The sequence below is a fragment of the Papilio machaon genome, chromosome 18 (assembly GCF_912999745.1).
Source record: "Papilio machaon chromosome 18, ilPapMach1.1, whole genome shotgun sequence".
NCBI classification, from domain to species: domain Eukaryota; kingdom Metazoa; phylum Arthropoda; class Insecta; order Lepidoptera; family Papilionidae; genus Papilio; species Papilio machaon.
Genome location: NC_060003.1, coordinates 4,664,499 through 4,689,276, shown reverse-complemented (window position 1 = coordinate 4,689,276; position 24,778 = coordinate 4,664,499). Strand labels below are relative to the sequence as shown.

General features: G+C 33.0%; 1 protein-coding gene and 1 non-coding gene across 3 annotated transcripts in view; both read left to right on the top strand.

The window, feature by feature from the left end:
* The window catches only part of LOC106712116 (protein trachealess), a 93,418-nt gene that overhangs the window by 20,957 nt on the left and 47,683 nt on the right, over positions 1-24,778 (top strand). Inside the window, exon 1 of one of the 2 annotated variants that reach the window (XM_045682278.1) lies at positions 23,604-24,299. The exons of the other annotated variant lie outside the window; for it this stretch is intronic. Within the exon in view, the coding sequence (XP_045538234.1) occupies positions 24,076-24,299 (224 nt within the window). The 5' untranslated portion in view covers positions 23,604-24,075. Of the gene's footprint in view, positions 1-23,603; positions 24,300-24,778 lie in introns of those variants that run through there. 2 annotated transcript variants of the gene reach the window in all.
* LOC123721994 lies at positions 4,832-4,970 on the top strand. The gene has a single exon (XR_006756373.1). It is a non-coding gene; the product is annotated as a U4 spliceosomal RNA (small nuclear RNA).

Genomic DNA, 24,778 nt, shown 5'->3' with positions numbered 1-24,778 from the left:
AATGTAAAAGTACGACTGGCATTCTATAAAACTTTTCCAAATTTAAAATGCTATTCTATACCTTTTTAATTGATAGTCAAATCATCCTATATCGTTATATAGTACCTATTCGTACAAACACATGGTAGTGACCTTCAAAATTCTGGTTAGATTACGTGAATTTATTTTGAATCAACCTGTATATCCTTGTACCGCGGAAATATGTTAAACTAAGCACCTTGCATTTCCAAATATAAAAACGCTCTAACCCGTGTAATGACGATTTAAAGTTGCCGTCGCGAGCCATTTGCCTTTACAGTATTGTCTAAATCCACAGCCAGTTTTGTTGAACCGTTAAAAGTTAACCGTATTTCAGTAAAATATATAAAAAGTTTTTGAGATGCGGGTCTATCTTGAATGGTCACATTCTTTATAGATCCCTCTTATTGTCTAAGGTAGTAGGACTATAGACAAGCGTTTTTATTATCTGTGGGGGCGTTTTAAAGTGAACTCACGGACCCTTAAGGGTTGTATTGGGGTGACATTCTGTTTTGATGATTGAACAAATGTTTTACATTTGTAGCTGTTTCGCGTTCTTATTTTAAATTTTTAAAATAAATACGTACTTTTCTTTGTTTAAAAAAAAAAAATAAAAGCAGATAGTTAAAATAATTTATATATTTATTTTTTAATTGTTCGAAATAGGCCTTAGGTTAGTTTAGTTTTTTGAAATAGAGATTTTTTGAAGAATTAAGTATAGTTTAAAATTAAAAGTAAGTATTATTTAAGATGCAAATTTTTTACTTTGAAATGACGTCATAACTAAGATATTTTAGTGAGCAATGCTGAATATCAGTAATCGATGAGTGCTTTATAACATTAAAATGCGCCAATGGTCATTCGGTTACAACTAAAGGGCGTTTTCATCGTAATCTTACTGCTATCAATAAAAAAACATACTTTTGTAACATTAACGTTGATAGAAATACAAGTTGCTTTGTTAAGTTGTTGGATTTTAACATTCTTAATTTTTCGACGAGCTTACTTATAGGTACTATTTTATATTCGCGTCATTATCAATTAGCAAAAATTGTTCACCAAAACAAATGAAACATGTTTATGTATGTGTCATTTTATTTATTTCCCTCAACTGTTTTAGTTTTCAAATTTTATCGCAATTGTTTGTCTACACTGGGTCAAAATAATTAGGTGTGATATTGACATTGGTACATTCGTCCAGTGAAAATACCCCTTAATTATAAACATTAGAAATGGACTTACTATTCCCGACCAAGTTTGGTAAGTAATATACGGTGACATTGACAGCGATGGAGACATAAATCTTTTAATATATTCCAGTCAGATATCAAATCGACTACCGCTTCCTGCCGATACGACACTTGCCCAACAATTTAATGTTGCTTTAATATAGTTTGAAGAAAATAATGATTTAATGTACTTGATACGAAGTAATAGATATAGTGCCACTTGCAAATCGGGCCTGTCCATGAGTAATTTGCCTAGACAGATCATAAAGGCTAGGCTTAGTACATCTATTGCTAAAATGAGGTACAACATTGAACCTGCGAAACAAACAGTAAAAATTGACAAAGGTAATCATTATTGACATTTAATTACGGAATAAAATCATTTTTTTAAATATTTTGTTTTGAGTATAAAAAACACGTCTAATCCCTAAGCGTCGTTTCTTTTTCATACTTGTTATCTTGTGACGAAAAAGTATAGAAAGAAATATGTTAATTTTATTCGGGGTAAAAAGAATGAAGGAAAAGCCCCAAGGTGCCGAGCCGGGCTAAGTGCCACAAGGTGCCAAGTGACTACCAAAGGCGGCGCTCACGCCACTGAATATTTTAAAAGGATTTTCTTTTGCGGCTTGATTTTTAATGTTTATTTTATGTCTCTTAGGGGATGTAGTGTTAATGTTAGATGTAGTGCTGGTTAATTTCCTTTTTTTTATAAAACGTGTGGCATAAAGTGTTTTATACCACTAATTTTAATCCCTACCATGAACGAAGTAAGCGACATTTTTTTTTGGTAAAAACGGCATCTCCAGGAGATTGTGTACCAATAAAAAAATGTGATAATATTTTTTTATTGTAGATATTTTTTTAGCCAGTTCGATATGTGTTACTTGCAAGAAAATTACTAAACACAAGCGGAGTATACGTCATATGTTAGAACAAAGTGCATTACTTGTTCTATTTACTGTATCTTTGTTACTTCGTGTATTCACAAGATTGATGAGTGAACTTACTGAATGTTTTGTATTATTTTGTAAAAATAAACTTGATATCCCTAAAAATTCATAATTCCGTGTAGGTTGTAACAATCTATATCTGAACTATGTCTATATCTATATATGATCATATTTGTAATTGCAAATTATTATCAGTAATTTTATACAAGAATTTGTCACCATCAAATTGTATATCAAATTCGAATTCGTAACCTTACTAATATCTTACCATCTTACTAATATTATAAATGGGAAAGTTTAGATGGATAAGCTGATGGTTGTTTTTTTTGAAGGTATCTTCGGAACGGCTCAACAGATCTTGATGAAATATGGCACAGATGTAGAACATATTCTAGAACACATAGACTACTTTTTTTGATTTTTTTTTAAGTCGCGGGCGACAGCTAGTTATTACATAAATTCTGATAACGCGTTATTTTTTCTTACACTAAAATTCGTATACATGCAAAATAAATTATTCATAGACAGCCATCACACAAATCTCTGGCCATCACTTTGTCGATGGTGGTATCACCAGATCTGACATGACAAATGATGTCTTCAACCAACCGGTATAACATGACCCCTCCATCCCGCTAACTTAATAACACAATAATATAATAATATATTCAATATGCTCTAAAGGGTCAGGGTTGCTTAGACATGTTGAATCCGCGTTAAAAATAAGGGTTCTCATGATTTTTATTCTTAGGATTTTTATTAACTTTCGTGAGACATTGTTATAAACTAAATATAAACGGTTTACTCCTACGTAAATTATCCGGTGTCGGTACCGACTAGTTTCGAGCCCATCGGGGGCTCTTCTTCAAGGTGAATGAGACTGGTATTATTTCGCGGTCGCGGCCCATCGCTCACTGAAATTAGTCGGTGCCGACATCGGGAGAAATTGCGTGTTAACCGTGTATATTTAGTTTAGTTTTAACAAAAGTAAAATTATTCGTTGATTATTTTATACAGATTAAAAATAAACATTATTTTAAAATTACCTCTTTAATGATCGTAACCACAATATGGTGCAAGTCTGTGCTTTTTTATAATTATAACGTTTTACCGATGTACCAATAACGGTATTATGTTGCTCCAAATTCATGTTGTATCTGCAAAGATTACAAATTTGGCTCCTCGCCAGTTGGACCGGGATTGAGGCGGCGACAGATGTCAACCATTGTATACATAGTTGATTGGCCTTACAGTTAGAAATACATTATGTATTATGTGTAAAGCTCGATAGTAACTTCATGTGTTCATGTAATTTTATTTTATGAAAGACTATCCAATGATAAATGGTAATTGCGATGGTCGATAATTATTTAGTTAATGGCTAAAAGACTGTTTCTAAATTTCCTAGTACTGATTAGATACAGCGATTAAATTGATAGGAGTGTAACTTGCCAGTTTGAAAAAATTTTAATGCCATATTTCTCGAACCTTTTGGACTAAACATTTCTTTCCTTTCCCACTCTCGGCTTTCCAAGGTTTAAATACTTTTACATTCTCTTTGTGCTCCACATTGCAATGTTATTGGCCAATTACCGACTCAAACATAAAATTTTTATTTTGCAAATATAACGTCAGTTAAATAGCATGTTTGCAATGAAGACAGTATCCATTACTACGCGGGACGTTACGTGTCATGGGTCTCGAAGAATTATATTATTCAGCGCGGAATCATACTCAGTACTGAGTACTAACGGACACTGGCCCCGTGATACAATCTCATTCTTAACGTAATGGCAATTTTCACGGGAAACTTATGCGTTCATTGCGCGCCGCCGTATGCATATTTTATTGCGCTATAAAATAAATAAACTGATTAATAGGCCGAGCATGTATCGCTACCGTCCACCTACTCAATATGGCCGGCGTGTTCTATTTTTGAAATGTGCAGTAACGGACCGCGCGCGTGATTGTGGTACTGTCGGATTTTGACGTTCGGAGAAATTCGGACGCGGTTCGACCAATGAGCGCCCTCGGCGAGGTATTTGTAACGTTTCTCTTTTTAAATATTCAAATTCAATGGATTTTGGCGCAATTGTCGTACTGGACGAAAAGAATCCGCAATTTATCATTATGTAACACTTATTTATTTGTGCACTGACAACGAAGAATTGCATTATGCAATAGTGGACTATCTGTAAATCATCCAGTGGAGATCCATCCAACTTTACTTTTGAATATTATAGCGCAATTTTTTTTTTAAACAATTACAATAGAGAAAGATTCTAAAACTAGCCTAAAGCTAATCCATGTCAAATCTGAAAGTTTCTGAATTTAAGTTCCATATTTTACTCGTACGCATATAAGTTTTGTCGTTTGGTTATATTTGGCACTAGATGGCGCTATGAAATATTACTCCCAGACTTTTTGCTTTAAAAAAAATAGTAATCACTGAAACAAGAAAATTCATAAATTATATTATACCATAAAAAAAGACCAAAACTACCAATAGGAAAAATAAATTTGAAGTAGTAGATTAAGTTTTTAAATAACAGATGGCGCTGTCGGATAATTGTGTCGCGATGTGGTTATGTTATATCGAGTAACATAGATACCTCTGTACGGTTATGAACGGTTAACTTTGCGCAGAGGCAATATCGTAACCAATGAGGTTAATCCGAGGTGCGATTATTGCTAGTTGAAAACTTTACCAATACCCCGCCGTGTGGTCGTGAAATACCGACCGCTATGGCAATTTTTGAACGGCCGTTAAGGCCATAATAATCTAGCATAAAAATTATATTGAAGCCGTCGAACTATCGCTAATAGTCAAGTCTAGACTGGAGTCATAGTCATCAGCCAGGCATTATGACTCATTCTATTATTAATATTTAATTTACTTTAGTTAATAAAATTAGTTTTAGTATACATACATACTTCAGTAGTTTTATTTTTTCGTTTACCTTTACTTTATTGATAGTAGCCAAAAAATGTAAACTTACAAAAAAGTAGATTGAGACTGATTTATATCAAAATGAGAAGAAGAAGATTTAACAGTCGTTAGAGTGAAGAATTTTAAGCGTTCATTTCTGTATAGGGCCCGCAGTTATTTACGAGGGTAGGTATATTTATTGTACAACAAATGGGGTACGAAGTGATTCAAGGCACGGACAAGATGTGACCTTTTTTGCCGTCCGGGTGAAAAAGTAGTAAGTTAAAAAAAAATCGTTTTTTTTAATGTTTTTGAGAACTCATTCTATTAATTTTTTTATTAAATTAATTTGTGTTTTTTGGAATCATCTTAGTAGATAATTCGTATTATATAATTCTTATGTTTACCTAAGCTTTACATCACAATTTCTGTTCAATTTCACATCGTTTCGTTCTATGAGTTAGTTCCTGCCGAGACATCAAACTTTTTTTTTTAAATATTAATTAGTAGTTGCAAAAATAGCATTTATAGCAGATGTTTGTTACTAGCAATATCATTTTATGTTCTAACTATTTTGTAATGCTCAAAAAATTTATACACTCTGTATATCCTCTTATAGTTTATATTTACTCTTATTATCTGAGATCTTTGCCCCGTCGGAGCTGAGGGTTGGATGAAAAACGACAAGAGTGAAATTAAGTCTCGCAAGTGAAAAATGGTTTCTTTGGACAGTGTCGCTAAACGCTGGTCCCTTGGCTATTATAGTATGTAAAGTGACGCAGGGTGACCTTTACTGATCCTTTAAGGGCAGAAAGTTGTTTTGAACAACAATTTGTTTGTCTTTTGTTTCAGTTACTTGAACGATGTTTTATACACAGTTAATAAAACTCTCTGTATGTAATACTAGTTGTCGCCAGCGACTCCGACTGCGCGGAATTAAAAAAAAAATGTAGTAAGTAGCCTATGTGTTCTTCCAGACTATGTTTTAACATCTATGCTTAATTGTATTAAGATCCGTTGAGCCGTTTTGGAGATACCTTCAAACATCCATCCATCCATCTAAGCATTCGCATTTGTAATATTTGTAAGAAAAAAAATATATATTTCGTACACATACTTTGCGTTATAATGATTTTTTTAATGTTTTGTCTGTTTGCAAAACCGCGTTTGTTCCACGTAATCTACAAAAAGGCTGGACTGATTTAGACGTGACTTTAATTGGAAGGTAGTCGATACATGTAAAAGGAATGTAGTTATTTTTTAAGTCTCCGCTGACGCATCGCAAGCAACCGCTAGCTTACAATGTACTAAGTAAAGTTACAATTTTCACAAATGTAGCAATCTTACTAATATTGTAAATGCGAATGTTTAGATGGATGGATGGATGTTTGTTTGAAAGCATCATCATCATCAACTCATCAGATCTTGATAAAATTTGGCATAGATATAGAACATAGTCTGGAAGAAGACATAGGCTATTAATTATGTTTTTTTTATTCCGTGCGGACGGATTCGCGGGCGACAGTTAGTACTAATACAAAGGTATATTTTAGTGAAATTAAATTTTATATTCGATATATAGATGTAGTCGAAATATAGAAGTACTAAAACAAACAATAAAATATGGCAAACGTACAAATTTTGGTTACGCAAAATTTACTTTTCAACTAGACTTAAATAATAAAATGCCTTTATTTTTAACCTAAAAATATAAAACTGTATGTTATAAATAAATCAATAAATTTAGGATCAAAATCCGTGGTAGAAAAACTTTACGATTGTCGAAGAACAAAAAGTTCAATGCGTAACCTTACACTTTTGATTGTATCTAAAACAATTTGCGTATAATATATGACTTAATCCTAACCGCTAAGGGTAGTCGGTTCACAATTTGACATTCACCGCCATTCTAGAAATGTCCTAAATCATAGAGGACAATTCCTTTTTTGTCCATGTTGTCGCTAATTTGTCTTTTCCTTCGCTCGTAATTCTTATTTGTGACGTATACAACATAAACAATGAAAAAATTTATTGCTTTTTCTAAGAAAAATTCCTCCGCGCAAGCAATAAAATGAATATCACAATAAACACACTTTTTGCAATTTTTTCATAATTAATAAACTAATTTCTAAAACATTAGACACAGATTCAGTCGACATCGAACATTATTTGGTCAGAATTGTTCGTCTTTTTGAGTATGTACTTAGTTAAAATGGCAATAAAGACACTAAAGAGCCTCCATCAACCAACCGTTGGAGGAACCAACCTGATTTACTTACTACTTACTTACACTCTTACTACTGAGTTAAAATAATCTAGACTTGTGTTAATTCTGAGTATTGATCTAGATCGTGTGTAAGTTGTCACTTTTCCAACTAAACTCTATCATACAGTATTTTGCACGTTAAGTTAATATTATTGTTTGACCATATTCATTTATTTACTTATTTTATATATAAAACATTATATATTATTGTTATAAGAATTATTTTCGATATTTTAACATGATTTTTTCCTTGATGTAACAGCAATTTAATTTATATTTCTAAATTAATGATTATTAGTAATTTGAAAACCTTTCATCACCGTTTAAATCTGACGTGATAACAATAACTTAAGCTAATAACTGTAAATAATATAAAGAAACACGCGATTAAGCTATAAAAATGCTACCGTTTTTTGACACTATTCTTCCTTCCCGGAACATATAAAGGTCCCAACGATTTGTTTATATCACATTAACAAGAAGAGAGTCTTAATAAAGTAATAAAGAGCCGTGAGCGGACGGTTGGGGGTATAATTTCGCTATTAATATTCAATTTTACCCCAAAACTTTGTTGCCACTTCAAAGAAAAATCTTAGATGACGATCTACAAAGAAGTATCTGCTTACGGGCTTTCCTAGGAAGCGTTTGAAGGGTTGGCGGGTAATTGTTGTAGTGTGCGTGAATTACGAGCGTGTTGGTCTTGTACGTACAATGTTTTAACACGTGTACTGGAGATTTTTTTAAACTTCCTTAGTGATGTAAATTTTCTTTGACGCATTTCGTTTTCAGTATTATTTGAATTTATTTATTAATACTTAAATTATGGTCAATATATGTATGTGTTAATATATTGACTCCATTCATAAATGGATTAAATTTTTAATTTTAAGATTTTTCCTGTCAATAACTTACCTGCCAGAATGAGTGGTAGCTGGGCTTTATTTCGTCTTATCTTAATTTTAAATGAATTCGGATGAAAAAATTACTGTCCCCTGTATTTTAAGATTGGCCTAGTTCTTGCTGTAAGCTTCGCTTCTTCACATTTTATTACAAATATTTTTCCAAATTCTTAAATCTTCGACTGTCTAGTAAGATTATGTCCTTGATAATGTTTACGTTATGATGTCTAGGTAAAAAAGCGCCCCCTAACGTGCAGGTACTAACACCTGTGAGCTAGCCAGCGGCCGTGGCGTAGATTTACGATGTCGTAAACCACGGCGGTCGCACCGCAATGGCCTGTTGACAAAATGGGCGCCTGCGCATCCTAGTATAGCAAGAATAGTGTGGACATGTCTTGTGTATTTTTATTGACATTTAATACTGGGTTTTGACTGACTGATGTTAACTTTTGTTAATAGATACATATTGTCCTTCCTTTCATTGTTTTTGTCAAAACAGTGACTACAATAACATGAACTAATATTTGTCACTACGAAGCCTGAACTTCTTTCTTTTCGTTTGTAACAAGTTGTAGTAATATGAATCTTTGATACATTTTTATTTAATTTGTATCATATCAATTAACTAATTCGCAAACTTTTCAATATTGTTACTAGATTAAACTATTATTATTATATTATAAAACTATCTAGTTTTATAAACTAACTATTATTATACTATAGCAACTATGAAAAACTGTCCTGATAAGAATTAAGAACCGTGCATTTGGAAACTTAGTGCAAAGATAAACGTATGTTAGAAGTAATAGTACATCTTAGTGTAGTCCAAAATTATTGCAGTAAATATTTTATTCATAAAGTTTATTCAATAAAGTCGTATCCATGTTTTTCTTTCTTATTTTGAGAAACAAACTTGCAGATGAACCTTCAGTAGTCTTCCTTTGTTTAAGGCTCCAACTACGCGCATCGTAAAAAAACCCCGCTTATTCATATCCTCTCATAATTTTGACATTTTATTACTTCTGTCCATGAGAACGGTAGCCCAGCATTGCGATAATAGTCTTTGATAGATATTTATGGAAAAATCTATGATTGTTCTCTGAGCGTTTTATGTTTCTATTCTTGGAAAATTTATAACATAATTAGCATAACAGTAGATTATTATTTATATTTAGAAAATTTCACTCACACATTTATTTTTAATTGATTAAAGATAATTATTAATTAGTTTAAAACACTGTTCATAAATAATTAATTAAACCAGCATCAGATTGTCGTAAAGAAGTTATTTAACATCTGAAATGATATAAGAATGAAGTAAAAGCACTCTAAAAAGATTTTTATAAAGGTGTATGGGTAGTCATATGTAGGCCTCCCCCAAAGATCGCCACGATGATCGGTCCTGTGCAACCCGCATCCAGGATACTCCCGCGACCTTGACCAGATCATCGGTCCATCTTGCGGGAGGCCTGCCCACGCTGCGTCGACCTGTACGTGGCCGCCATTCCAGTACTTTGCATAACTTAAGCATTCTAAATCCAATGTTTCCTTTCTGTAAAAGTATGTTTTCCTCCAAAAAAGTACACATATACATTTTTATATTAACAATAATACTTGTATAAATAAAGTAAAGAAAAAAAACAACCCTAAAATGTAGCTACAAATTAAAAAGAGCCGGGCGTGATAACAAATGGCCCGCGACTCGACTCGAGACCCCGCTGATGATTAATGTTCAACGAAATTAAAACGAAAGCGATAATGCCCACTTTATCTGACTCCTTATTTACGAGCGTTGTACTTCCTGCACTCCTTCCTACATTCAACATCATTACGTTTAGAATATAAATATAATTTTTTTTCAAACTTATCTCTCACTTGATTAAACAATGAAAGTAGTTTATAATCTACATTTTACATTAACATTATTAATCAAATTTCTTGTGTAATCTTACTAATATTATAAATGCGATTGTTTGGATGGATATTTGTTGATAGGTTTCCGGAACGCCTGCATGATTCTTGATGAAATTTGGCACAGATGTAGAACATAGTCTGTAAGAACACATAGGCTACTAAGAAAGATTTTTTAATGCCGCGCGGACAGAGTCGTGGGCGAAGGCTAGTGTGTAATAAATTACACTTGAAGTTATCGTAAATGTGAAGTAGATTTAAAACAATTAGACACATTTTGCACAGACACAAAAAAATAACAAACGTATTTCAAAGATTTTTTCTTGAAATTTCTTTATAAATTTTAAGTATTATGCAGAGAATTAATGTAAGATTTTTTTTGAAAACGTCGCGGTTCACGTTTTTATTAGCATTTCCATTACGTTGTTAACTAAAAGAATCTCGTCGGTGCACTTAAAAGAATTGTATAACGGTACCCGGGGGCCTCCTATACCCGCTCTAGTGAAAATTTCGCGAGATTTATATTTGAATAAATGATTTCCATTCCACCTGCAGTGAAGGGTTGTTAACTTTATTTATGGTTTTTTATTGCTTTTTATAACACGCTGTCTCAAGTTAATATGCAGAGAGAGATGATAAAAATATGATATACGTGTACGATTTGTTAATTTTCTTTTGTTTTGAATTTATTTTTAATTAGCGAGTGGTTCAGTAATAAATGTGCGAAAATTATGTACTCGTACCTACTTGAAATAGAAGAGTACTTCAACCAAATTTGTATCTGTTACTAGAATTCATTTTAATCCATTTTTACAGGCGTGCACTGTCTAGTACAAAACACTAAGAATAATTGTTTTACTTAGCAATTAAATTAGATTGTTTAAAATAATATAATTCTAATCAGACTAGACTTTTTGTACTTCATTTGTTAGTTGTGGATTTTAAATGTTGTGGGGTTCAGTTTGTCGCCCTACAATCAAGGATATTGTTATATTATATGATAATGTAGACGTTTAGCAAATGTACGTCCGTTACGTTGACCCGTCAAAAAATTACTTGTAAAGCGTTTAAATAAAACAATGAAATATATTTACGATTCCTTTGAAAGGTGCATATGACATCATCGCTGCTACCACAAAGAGAAACCAACAACAATGGGCGAAAGAGACATTTTAACAGGAAATAGTTTATATTCTCAAATCACTCAACATAAACTGACGTCCACTTTCCGAATGTCATTTAAAATACGACTCTATGTGTGGTTATAAAAATTCAAATTTCTCCGACTGCCTTAAAAGTTCTTTAAACCTGCAGTAAAGCAATAGTATCTTTAATTTGAAGGTCGTAAGTTTGAATTTTGGTTATTCTGCTGATAGATGATAGGATTCTTTGGTTCGGTGTTGTCGATTGGTCATTTCGAATTTGTAATTCCGCGCGCGAATCTTTGATAGATCGACGATGGCCGCGCAGTGCCGCGTTCCGTTTGACGCTCGTTGACCAGAAAAATCGTCGGACGTGGTCTTTTACGCTTTGAACACTTCCCAAACTGACATTGTGGGAAGTCAACAGCACAAAATTTTTAAAACTTACGTTATACCTTACTTTAAGACGTTCTAATTAACTTGAGTTTTAATTAATTGTTGTCCTCTATAAATTACTATCGACCTGTTCAGGTTTTTTTTGGCAGAGAATTATTTTTAAATAAATTAATAAAATAATAAATATAGCCTATGTTACTTAGTGATAATGTAGCATTCTAATAGTTAACGATTTTTTTTATTTCAGTTGACTTTATGAATTTATTCAAAAAAAAACAAACAATTTTTTCACATTAGTAGAAACTAATAGCGATTGTTGAACATAAAACCTGCTGTTTTACAAAACATCGACTACTAGTGAGACTACTATTGCAGAAAATTCCAAGTTTACGTATACACATAGGTGGGCACAGTTAATCAAAAAGTTAACTTCGTTAATCGTTAATTCGTTAAATAAAAATTTAACTTCGTTAATCGTTAAAGCGTTTAATTTACGAAAATTTAACGCAAGTTAAAGTTAACAGTTAAAGTTAATTTTTGTTTATATTACGAGTATAAGGCGCAAGCGGGAAATGGCCATATGAATAATCTCCGAATCGTATGGACCGATTTTGTCGAGACTTTCAATAGAACTTAGGCTATTTTTTACTGCGCTTACGAAATCTCGGGCGATCGCTAATCCTATCTATAGTTTACTTATATAATATACTAAAATATAATTTAGACAATAGGAGCGATGTACTAATAATGCCTGTACCATAATAATGACATAGCATGCACTAGTTACACACACTTATATACTACACTGACAATGATGGACAATTGACTTTTTCAGTTAATTTTTTTATCGACAATCCGACGTCACGGAATTAGAGAGCTAACCAAATTTAGACAACATAAATTTTCTATTAAACAGTAAGACATGTGATAATATTCAAAAGAAAACAATCAAAACTGTTGTGCAGTATTTACATTTATCTGTTACTATTTGCACCCGGTTATTCATTTGCTCATACTCCAACAACTGAACATTTAATTTTATGTATAATTTGGTAATATATTTTTATTTTATTTTAGCTTAGTGCCCACGAACAGACTTATCATTTTTTACGTACTTTTTATTTATTAATATAGATTTATTAATAAAACTTCTAACATCAGAGGAAACTTATTATAACATTGATAAATAAACTATACATTGTATACAACTGTATAACCAATCCAGTGATACATCTCAACGCATCAAACTATACAACTGAGATGCCTTCGATAACTTCTATCATCTAATGATCTATCGTCCGATCTATTAAATCAAGTAAACTTACTCTCAGTGTATAGAGCATAAGTTACACGACATAACGAAAACAACCGATCGCCGGTGATGTCTTCTCTCTTTCTTATCACCTATAAAATCGTAATAGTTAATTAGTAAGAATATGTTTTGAATTATTTTCAACGACATCGATTCGATCGATCGATTAATTTTAAAATAAACTTTCGATGTACGTAAAAAAATCGATGTCTTTTTGTAAAGGTCACTTGGCGACATTTCATATATTAAATTTAGTATAACACAGTTTAACATTATTTCACTAACATAATTATTTTATCTTTTTCCTCATTCTTTCTCGTTTTGTCGTATACTTTTTTTTGTAAACAAACAAATTATCTTCGCTATTGTCTTTGCGCAGCGCACGTGCATCCCCGACCATTAGAAGGGTTGGGGCCATAAATCCATCGAGTTCGTTATCGTATTCTCTGTGCGGGCTGTCAATTTGATCCTTTGTTCATATTTTTAAAATGTAAAATTATTTTTCGTTGACTATGAAGAAGCCCCAAAAAAACAAACGACGGTAATAAACACCTAAATCCCTTTTGTTTTTGAGGAACGTTTATTGCGTGCACATTTCGTCTTTCGAATTTTTAAATTTATTTTTCATTGTTTGTTTCTTATCTACGCAATGACAAAAAAATCCTATTTGTACGCTTTTTCAAATGAACCATAAACTATTTTTTTTTTATATTTTTTGTTGTCTTTAAACTTCAACATTAAAATAAACATTTTTGTCTGCAACAAAGTTTAGTTATATTTTAGGTACGACGTTGAAGAGTAATGCACACTCGATTATTTTGATTGCTATTCAACGCAGAGTTTATCTTTTTTTAATAGATTTTGCGTCTCGCGCATAACAATAATTGTATTAAGAGTAAAGTGTTTTCGATTCTTATGTTGATTTTATAACAAAGTCTTGTTCTAAAAAAAGTGATGTTAAATAAATGAAAACCAGGTTAAATGTGAATAAAATGTAATAAAGACTTTTCGAGATATTTGTGTAAATGTGTAATAATTAATAAACTTTGAAGGTGTCTAGCGCCTAAACTTCGCAATATTTGATAGAGGTAAGTTTGTTTAAATCGTCACTATTTTCTAACAAGGATTCTGTGGTACTCTTTTGATCACGTCTATCCCGGCCGCTCGGTGTATTGTATTTGTATAACATGCATCACACTCGCTCGTTCTCGTTCACCATTCGACTCGCCGACGGGCGCCGAACATAGCCGAACTTACGAATGTAGCCTGTTGCATAATTTAAATAAAATGACAACATGTCAATAAGTGTCTATTGTAACAATTAACGGACTAAATTAACGGAAGTAGAATTTAACGGAAGTTAACAAGAGCGTTAACACTTTTTGAATTTAACTTAAAAGTTAATCCGTTAAGGAAAATGTTAACTTCGTTAATTAACGATTAACGGATTAACGAGTTAATGCCCACCTTTGCGTATACACATAATATTTAAAAATGTACGTAGTTTTTTTTAATACATTATTCTCCGTTACTCTCTTTAACAGTATGTTCAATAGGAGAAATAGAGAAAGAATATATGCTAGACGTCGCTATGGGAGCAGTCGTGCGTGCCACCCACGATATGATATCGGCGCTTGTTTCAGACAGCGTGGTGACAAAGCTCTCTGGTGTATTACGACTACAATATTCAACTAGCTATGTATGTAAGAAAACTCAAAGAAACTCAACAGCTATAACGACTATCGTTATGATAAAAACGATGATGGTCAATTTTTATAACGAATACAACTTCTTTGACTCTCTAATTCTTTTGAAACTGTGCAATCCGAAGAGCTACGACGTAGCAGCGCGTAGATAACTACGAAAGAATTCCAAAATATGTGTAGTCAACCAATTCGCATTAGACCAGCGTTGTTTTTTTAAAGTTTTCAATTCCATTGATACTAAAGCACACCGTCACACTCCAAAGGAGGATATCAAACGGAATCTGTCAACGCCTTACATAGTAATGTCAAAGCCTAATTCGACTGCGATGGCTTACCGTTAGGGCTGCCACGTTTTTAAAAATTAAGTTTATACTTTATCTGCAACATTTACATATTTATTTTATTTATTGTTTTAGTGTTTTGACATACTTGATTTGACCAATGTTTTTTATTCCTAAAACTAATCGATTCATAAAATTTGGCTTCGATTTTAATGTACATCAGTTTATATAATTCATAAATTTAGTACAGACTTTATTAACCACATTTTCTTTGCTCAATCTTCTATTCAATATTTTTTTTTCACACGAATCTAGTAACCCTGAATGCCATCCCGATTTCCCGGTGGATAGCCTTTGCTGATGAAAGAGAAGATATGATTTTTATGTAAGTAGAAAAGGACACGTATATTTCGACTAGCGCGATTCAGATGATTGTACGTGCGGTCGACCGCGCCTCTACGTGACTTTTAAACGCGACTTAGAAGCACGGGTGAAAGAATTTGATACTAGAATAATATTAAGATAGTGTCAAATTTAAATCTTAAAACTCACGAAAGAAGTTTTTCACACAACAGTGAATATCTGAATGTGAAGTCTGTGGTTTCATACATTAGCAGTACGTTCCAGCTGGTATGACTTAATCTAAGAACCTTCAAAAAGAGCGTTCCTATTCTTACTTAAAATGACAATAGAAATTAATCTTCTCTAATGTTATGAATGTACATGGGCGGTGGCTTTTTAACTTTAGGTGATCCTTTCCCCTGTCCTCTGACTTGCAGATTAAGTCAAAGTATTTTGACTAAAAAATTATTATTGAAAACAATTTTTTATCTAGCATCAAAATGGATCAATCGTCGTTCGTAGGCGTTGTGCATGAAGATGAGCGTATACCCGAGCTACCGTCTGTTAGGCTCAGAGGCTTCTTCATTCATTGTTTTACTGCCGGCCAACTGTCTAGACGACTATGTCCAGATTCTGCTGAAATAACTTTTATAACCATTGTATGAAAACATCGGTTATCCATAGCAAAACAGAATTTGATCGGAAAACTGCTTTTTTAATTTAAATGTTTTTTGAAATATATTTTTTATTTTTTCATGGTTAAAAAGGGACACAAATTGTATAAAAAAGGATACTTTGCAAGCACTTATATGAACCGAAGCTACCAAAATCAGCCCCAGCAAGTTGAATTAATTAAAAGTATAATTTCTATTCTTAATCTTCATTTCTATTCAGTTGTCGTTTCCACTACAGCAAAATGTTGCCTACCATAATGCACAAGTCATGTTTTAAGTGAAAACATTTTCCAGTCGTTTTTTTTTTACTTTCGAGTCACCCACAAGATTGCTCTCGTTACAGCCAACTGTGGGGTGGAATGTAGATGATAAATTACTTAGAATTGCCATTTAAAAAAATAATAAATTGAATAACTATTATTTACTTATATATTAATAATTTTATGATATTGATCTTATACAATGATTACTTATATACAATTGTACAATTATGTAATAATGTATGTTAGGTTAATTTTTCTAAACGGTCATTTATTTTAGATATGATCCTTGATGTTAACAAATAATAAAAACATTTGAGAATGCACTAAATATTCCTACTCTTAATAACTACCAGCCACGAGTATTTAAAAAATAATTTCTAATTGTCCTGTCTAAATATTAAGTGGTATATGGTAAATTAGCTGAACCGTTCAGTTGTGGGCCTGCAGAAATTTTGCCGGCTGTCAGCACGTCATTGACAAACTTTTTTTGTCATCTATTTTTTGCATTTAAAAATTATAATCGGCATATTTTTATGTATGTAACTGTGTGTAAACTATGACGAAATACCACGCTATAACAAACTTTTAAAGTACACAGTCGATTTATTCAAGCTTTAATAAATGAAGAGCTTTATTCAAAATAACTGGAAGCATCGGATTTACAAAATCTTTATAATTTATTTTAATTGTTGTACTGCATTTTGGAATTCATCGAAATTATTCTACGTCCTAAACTAGTCTATATGCGTCCTTCGAAGAATCTGTTAAGGCACTATAAAATAAGTATAGCTTTATACTTATAATGTAAACCGCGTTCACCAATTTTATTTTTCCTTTCCTACATGGAGAACTAAATATTCAATTTACCTTAAACTTTTGACTGGCAGTATGTTATTTTGTTAAGCACAGACGCGTAGAAAAGTGTAAAGGGAAAAAAGTGTACGTAAATTAACTTTGTGAGATGGTGTAATGCAAAAGTGTACAAGCAAAAATGTTTTTTTTTTAGTATGATTAGTATAATTAGTACACAACATAATATAATATGAATAGAATGATTTAAAGAACTTATAGGAGAAGAAACCTTTAATTTTTGGACACCATTAAAATTGGCTTGTGCTTGACGTACTATATATACATATTAAATTAAAAAGTTTGAATTTTTACATTTAATAATTATTCCAACACAGATAATACATAACCTGTTCCTAATCCCCAGCACAAAAGTGAGGTGAAAAAGGTTTTCGAAGGCCTTTTTTTGGATAAATTTCCTCGGTATTGTCAAATTCACGCGGACGGAGTCGTAGGCGATAGCTAGTATGTAGTATATATGTGTATACAGTATTTTAAAATAGGTGTGTAAGTTTTAAAAGAAAATGTTTTCCTCGAAAATATAACATCCAAAGTTCACCTTACATTGGAAAACTTTACGTTGCGAGCTGAATAGGGCCAATTGAAAAATTACCCACGTTATTAGGTTCCGGAGCGGCTCGAAAAAATTCACTTACGCCCTTATTATTGACGAGACGAAGAAAAAGAAAAATGCAACGCAACCGTCGAAGCGAGAAAAATGTACATCCCCACCTTAAATAATGATTCTACATTTGAACGTTTAAGCGACTTTAAACCTTATCCCTCAACAGTTAGATTATATTTTAGTGTAATTAAATTTCATTCCAAAGTAAAACCTGTGTGCTGAGCTGTACCTATTGTAGCAGTCAAGGGGAGGTGTTAATGTAATAATGCGTTTTTTAAATTGTTAACACCAATTTGTAAGAATTTAAGTACAATGTAATTTGTTTAAACTGTAAAGTTAGACGACGAAAATAGAGTAATTTTGTTTGTTTTTTATAAAGAGAATGTATGTTATACCCTTTTATTTTCTGTATGTTTTTACTAGCTTTAGCTCGCGATTCTGGCTGCGAGGAATAAACTTGATTAATTAAGAGCCTATGTGTTCTTCTGAACTATGATATATATGTATATCAAATTTCAACTAAATCCGTTGAGCCCTCCTGGAGATACCTTCAAATAAATATCCATCCATCCATCTAAACATTCGCATTTATAATATTAGTAGGAACAAGACTGTATTAATCTTTTCATTTTTTGTCCTACATAAGAGAGTCTACATTAACAACGTTATATATTTATATGTGGTCAATAAGTACATAAACGCCGATTTTGTTGTTTGTTGGACAAACATATACGGTTTAAATCTTATTTACCTACGTTATTGTTGAAGGAAGTATACTGTAAAGGGTAGGATCCATAAACAAAGCTTCAATTTACCATTTCTAATACAAAAAAGAAACATTAAAAAGATGCTGAAGAGAACTCAAATTAACTGATATTATATGTCGTAGTATAACAATTGTTGAATAAATATTATTTACATAAAATAACAAACATTAAAAACAACTATCGTAAGTAATACTGTCGTAGTAAACGCGTTCGCTTGCCAATAGATCACCAGCTTTACTTAGTAATACGAAGCTGGGGTTCGTCAGTCCGTGCCGCGAATGCCTGATGTCGTCCCAAGCCCGAAACTTATATCCGTCACAAGCCTTGTCATTTCTGCCCGGACTGGCTTAACGCATTAATAGCTTGTCGCTTGCTTCTAAAAATATTAACTAACCTCTTGTTTATGGTTAATAGTCTTTATTTATACTTCTATGGTTATTACGCAAGATAGCATTGTAAGGTTAATTAACTCTAGATGTATACACGATTTTAAATCAATTCATTCATTATAACATTGTTAACTACAGGATGTTTAAAGAATTTAAATGTTATCGGCCACTAATGCGTGAATCCATGTGTCCTACGTATATGGCCAAAGTAAAAAATTGACGCTTTTAATTTTAGTGTTAAAAGCTACCCCTTAGTATGTTAACAACATTCACTAAACAAAATACACATTTACAGGTGTAAGTATTATTTTTTTGCTGATAGGGTTTATGCGGCCTATTTTCCTATATGGTTGAAACTTTAAGAGCCTCTCCTGAAAAGTTGTCAATTTGTACATTGACCCTTATTCGTAGGAGCCATTGTAATAGTGAAAGTTACTATATACACTTTTAACTATGCTTTTAATTACGAGTAAACTTATTTTTAGCGTTTCAACAGTTTTATTTAAATATTTAGAAATGCAGCTTGTCCTTAGATGCAGAATAATTACCATTTTTAATATCGAATTATTTCATAACGTTAAAAATTGACAGTCTTAAATTTTTTTTTAACAAAATTAATGATACCTTTGCGTTTCAATAAACAATTAATATTCATTATATTTATTAGATAATTTATATGTTTGAAAGGTTAGCTACAGAACAACGCAACTTAACCCTAAGGGTTGAAAGATCATATCGCTTGCATTTAAATCTTAACCCTTCACTTAGGGTTGTTTTATTAATTTATTTACTCTCATATCTGTACAAGCTCCGGCCTAATTGGCCCCATATGCAAAGTTTAGTGTCGCGATATGATTTTATCAGAGTTTAATACATTTTCTTGGGTAAAGGGTTGTTTTGAAGTTCTTGAGTTTATAATTTTGTAAATTTAATACGAAAATTGCATTGTGTACTTATTACTTTCACTTTATACTTCAACTTCAAAAAAAATGTTTTATGGTACCCAAGTGCTTAATTAATTACATTTGAATTTTCTAGTTTTAATTTCGCCAAGAATTGTAGTAATTATTTTTTTTCAAGTTTAATCTAATGAAAAGAGTAAAATGATTATGTACGAATATCGAACTATAGAATTCCATAGCTGTGACACTTGTATCACCCATCAGTAGATTATTTTTAGTCAATGACACTGAACGGGATATTTATTTGTATTCAAGAAGTGTGTCGACAGTTGAAGCAACACTTATGTTGTTTAATATATCTTATTTTTTTTAAATAAAAACAAAAGCTATCAGTAACAGCAAAAATAACATAAATTCGTTATTAAATTTATGTTATTCTAGCAACACCGTAAGCCTGTGTATGAGGCAATTAAAATTAGAATATCTTAATACATATCAAAGTATCAGGGTTGCCATCTTAATGTGTGTATCTACTTCCCTAATTCCGGGGTAATGCTGAGATAGAGTGCGCGCCGCTCGGACATGTTTATTTGTTTGTAAGTGAATGTAATGCGGCTAATTTATGTAGATGTGTGCGATCTATGCGAGGGGTATTGTTTTGGCATGTTTTGTCAGCGGTTTCAATTTGTAGGTTTATTTATTTATTTTCTAACCAAGAAATGCTATTACGTACTTTAAGAAAAGAAACTCCTTGGTTATGCGGATGTCTATAGGCATTGTCGGTTATCATTTCACATTAAACTTATTTATTCGTTACATAATAAAAAAAGTTTGCAATCAGGAGTAACCGTATAAGTTTTTTTTTCTTTTCATTCAAGATTTAAATGTGATATAAAAGTTACGACACTCAAATTTCCTAGACATAAAAACATATGTTCTTACTATACCTATTTCAGTATCCAGAGCACATGTCCGAATGTTTATGAGCGACACCCTACCAATAAACTTAAGGGCAGGTTGTTGACCGTCCCCAGTCGAATGTGGGCCACAAGATGCGATCGATGCTGCTTAAAATTCAGTATTGAACGCTAACGTGGTGCGGGGGACGTATCAAACAGTTGTCGATAGTGTTAGGAATTTGTAACTATTATTTAATAATGGATACCACTTATATGTTATACTAGAGGCGTACAAGTTACTGGCAGACTATGAGATTGTGATGTACCATGCTTACGAATTACGAGAGATGTATTACAAATGTTTCTCAAACATTGTATAGTTAAATTATTCTTTAAATATTTATATTTTAATGAACGAGAATTTAACTCTATGCTATTTTATACCAAGAAATAGTCATCATCATCATCCCACTGAGGGCCTCGGAGCCCATTAATCAGGGGTGATTAGACCATAGTCTACCACGCTGGTCCCTTGCGAGTTGGTTGACTTCACACATATCTTTGAATTGTGAGAAATTGTTTTTGCGTTCTGATATGGTAATGAACACATCATCGTTCATGATTCTATGAGTCAGTCTATTCTCACGGTCATGAGTCATAAAATGCTACTTTTATTTAACATGACTGTTCACCAGAATTATAGACATTAAACTTTCCACAACCTGCTTTCAAACGATACACTAAATCGTTCTGAAAAAATCGATTCTACACATAACTGTGCATCGCACTAGATTTAATCGAGTGCGTTGAACTGATGTTGGCAGTCGAGTTCGATTATCATCGAGACACCAATGTCAAGATCGTGGGCAGGTTCAAGCACCTGTCGCGCTGTAGCGAAGACAAGAAAAAAAGAAAATCATGAATTATCCAATAAGAAGGCAGTTTTCTGGCTGACTTCAGCGATTATGTGCGCTCAGTGATAGGAGCAGCGATTTATTATTTTATTTTTCTTTGGATTAAATTTAATACGTGTTATTTTTGTATCTTATAATTATGTAACATAGATAAAACATTAGCGTTCACAATAGAGGAAGAAAGTACTAAGAAACATTATGTCCTTAGTGTTAATAAAAATTCAATAATTAAAAAATCTAAAAAGAAGTGAAATGTCAAATAAATCTGAAGTAATCTTTTGAATTCTCATTTAATACATCAAAATAATACAAGTTCCCTATATCGCTTTTGCCCCCGCTACATCTCGATCACTATGTTCACAGCCCGCGTACCTCCGCGTCCGCGCTTCTGAGCGCTCTTCGCGTGACCGTGTCCATTGGAGCGATCTCTTTATTGATTATAACCAGAGACGAACACTCTTTACCCAATAAGTGGTCACCAGAAAAAAAAAAAACTGTGAATTTCCAACTATTCGAAACCTTTTATTTACGGAAACTGATCGATGGACGGATTTTATTTTGTAATTGTTTGTGATAATTTAATAGATCTTTAAAAAACAAGTTTGAATTACATCGACGTACAAAAAGCGCGCTTCACTTGTTTCGAAATCATTTCAGAGAAGAAATTATTTCAAAATGTTTTATGAGAGATGGAGAAGGGACATGGTACTAGAAATGCATAATGAAAATTCTCGCTTCTCAGACGAAGAAAGCCACGTAATTGTTATAAATTTTACTTATACTTGAAAGGTGCATTATTACATTAAAAGATTATAAAACGGAATATTAGACTAAAAAAATATCGAACTGTATTTTCGTATTACGAAATCGTATTACGAAGCTGTTCCGCGTCTTTGTAATACCTATTCAACTATCTAAACTTCTAACAATGGAAAATGATTAGACTAACTGTATGGTATCTAAACAGGCATTAGGTTGGTATCCAGTTGTCGGGCGTAGACCGGAAGGGGCATGCGTTTGCGGCTTCCGTCCGCCATTGCGAAGTCATTGCAGACGATTTGTGTGCTAATATCAAACGTTCAATTGACTTCGTAATCTGATGGATTTGTCAATGACGTTATTGTGGAATTGATTTGTATATTCTGATTTGTGTGATTTATTGTGTAGAAATATCGATGTGTAATTTGATAAATTATATTTCTAAATGACTTTAATAAGACAATTTTTTGATTTCGCAATTAAGCGGTTAAATTGTTAGTTTTTTATAGGTTGATGAATATGAATCTAATAGCCCATACGAGACATTTTTTTATATACGTCCAAAAATCTACTGCCGAAAAATTGTTGATCGTTTTTGTTACAAACTTAGTTTTGTTCACAAATTTAGTGGGATAGTAACGCCATTTAGTGAAGGCTTAAGGTGACTTAAGTAGGTACATAGAAATAATATATTTATAAAGGATATTTATCTACACATTGGATTAAGCTATCATTTTACGAAAAACTTTATCGAAAATATTTTTCTTTGACCGACATTTGGCGGTCAAACAATTTCATTAGCGCTGCATAATAATTGAAAAGCTGCTCGCGAATCGGGATCGAAGCTCCCGCGTTGACTCCTCGGCTGGCGCGCGTCCAATCTCCAACTCTCTTATTATATTCTATGAGCACAAGCTATAAACGTATTCCTGAACATATCACGTAGGCTGCTACTACCAATTTCAACCAATCAGAGCGCGACGATTCAACTTAATAGTCAACGCCACGCCCAATCACGTAACCGCCTATTACAGACCGTGTAACGACGCAGCCTTTTAACTTTCGTGATCGATCTCTTCGTCCCGGTCTATCGTAAAGCGTCGTCCCGCTCTCCAAAGCCGAACTCTAGCCCGTCGGGGAGCTAGCCCGAGCGTGATAGAGTCGCATTTGGCGCGTGCTCGCTCTCAGTTGCACGTCCGAAGTTGAAAGAGGGGGACGCATGCAACTGTTTTCGATAATCGGCCGCGCGTTCCGTACGTGAAAATTGGACAGTGCGCGTCGAGTCACGTCCGCGTAAAAACGGATATATGCCCAGAATATTTATTAAGTGGGTGGCTGTGCGTGACTTTACCCCGGCGACCATCTCGCCCCGTAAATGATCGGTAGCGAAAATGGGACAATCGTTTGTTTTGTTAACTGAAATCTGAAAGCTCCGCGACTATTCAGCTTAAACGCAGCGCTGCAGTACTGGCGTTTAACTTCATCCAAAGACAGAAAAAGTTATAGTAAAGAAAAAACAGTGGTCGTGTGTGAGTGATTAAAATAATGGAACTATTTTGAAAACTTAACCTATAAGTCTGGACAAAAATGTGTGAAACGCGGGAACTTTTCAGTGGAACGGTTCTGGACTAAGATTTTGTAGTTAAAGTGAGAATGTTACCGTACCAAGCGGTAGCCATGGACTATGCGGTGGCTTCCGCCAGTTTCCACCACCACCAGCGGCCGGGGGGGCTGCCCGGAGTGATGGGACTGTCGGGCCCGGGGCCCGGCCTCAACCCGGGCCTCAACCCGGCCTTCACCCATTCCTGGTTCGTACAGACAAGCCCGGATATCTGTCGACAGCAACAAGCATCCAACCAATCGCATCTCGAACCTGGGCACGTTTCATTTTTTCTTTATATTTTTTAATTTTTTAAGTTACACTACTTATAACAGAATAAATCACTTGTTAACTTGTTCAATAAATTCAAAAAACAAATTCACCTTTTATTTTTAAATATTTACATCTACAAAAAAATACTTTTAAATTTATTTGCTTGGAATGTAAGAGCAAGTCAACAAGTAGAATTATGTAATTGATTACCTGATCGTAGCGTTTGTTGTTATTTTGCTTTTTATTTATCTCTTTTGCTTATTTCAACGTGCTTTTAGAAGTTACCTAATGTAACTCAATGTTGTCTGAATGTTATGAAATTTTGTTTGTATTGAAAAATATACGTCATAAATTTGATAGTAAAAAAAAAGTTGTATTTAGTTATTGATGAAGAACTGATGTGCATTTAATATTAATATTTTATTGAATGCTTAAGTGTGTTTTTTAATATTGCATACTATTGTAATTATGTGGATATTTAGA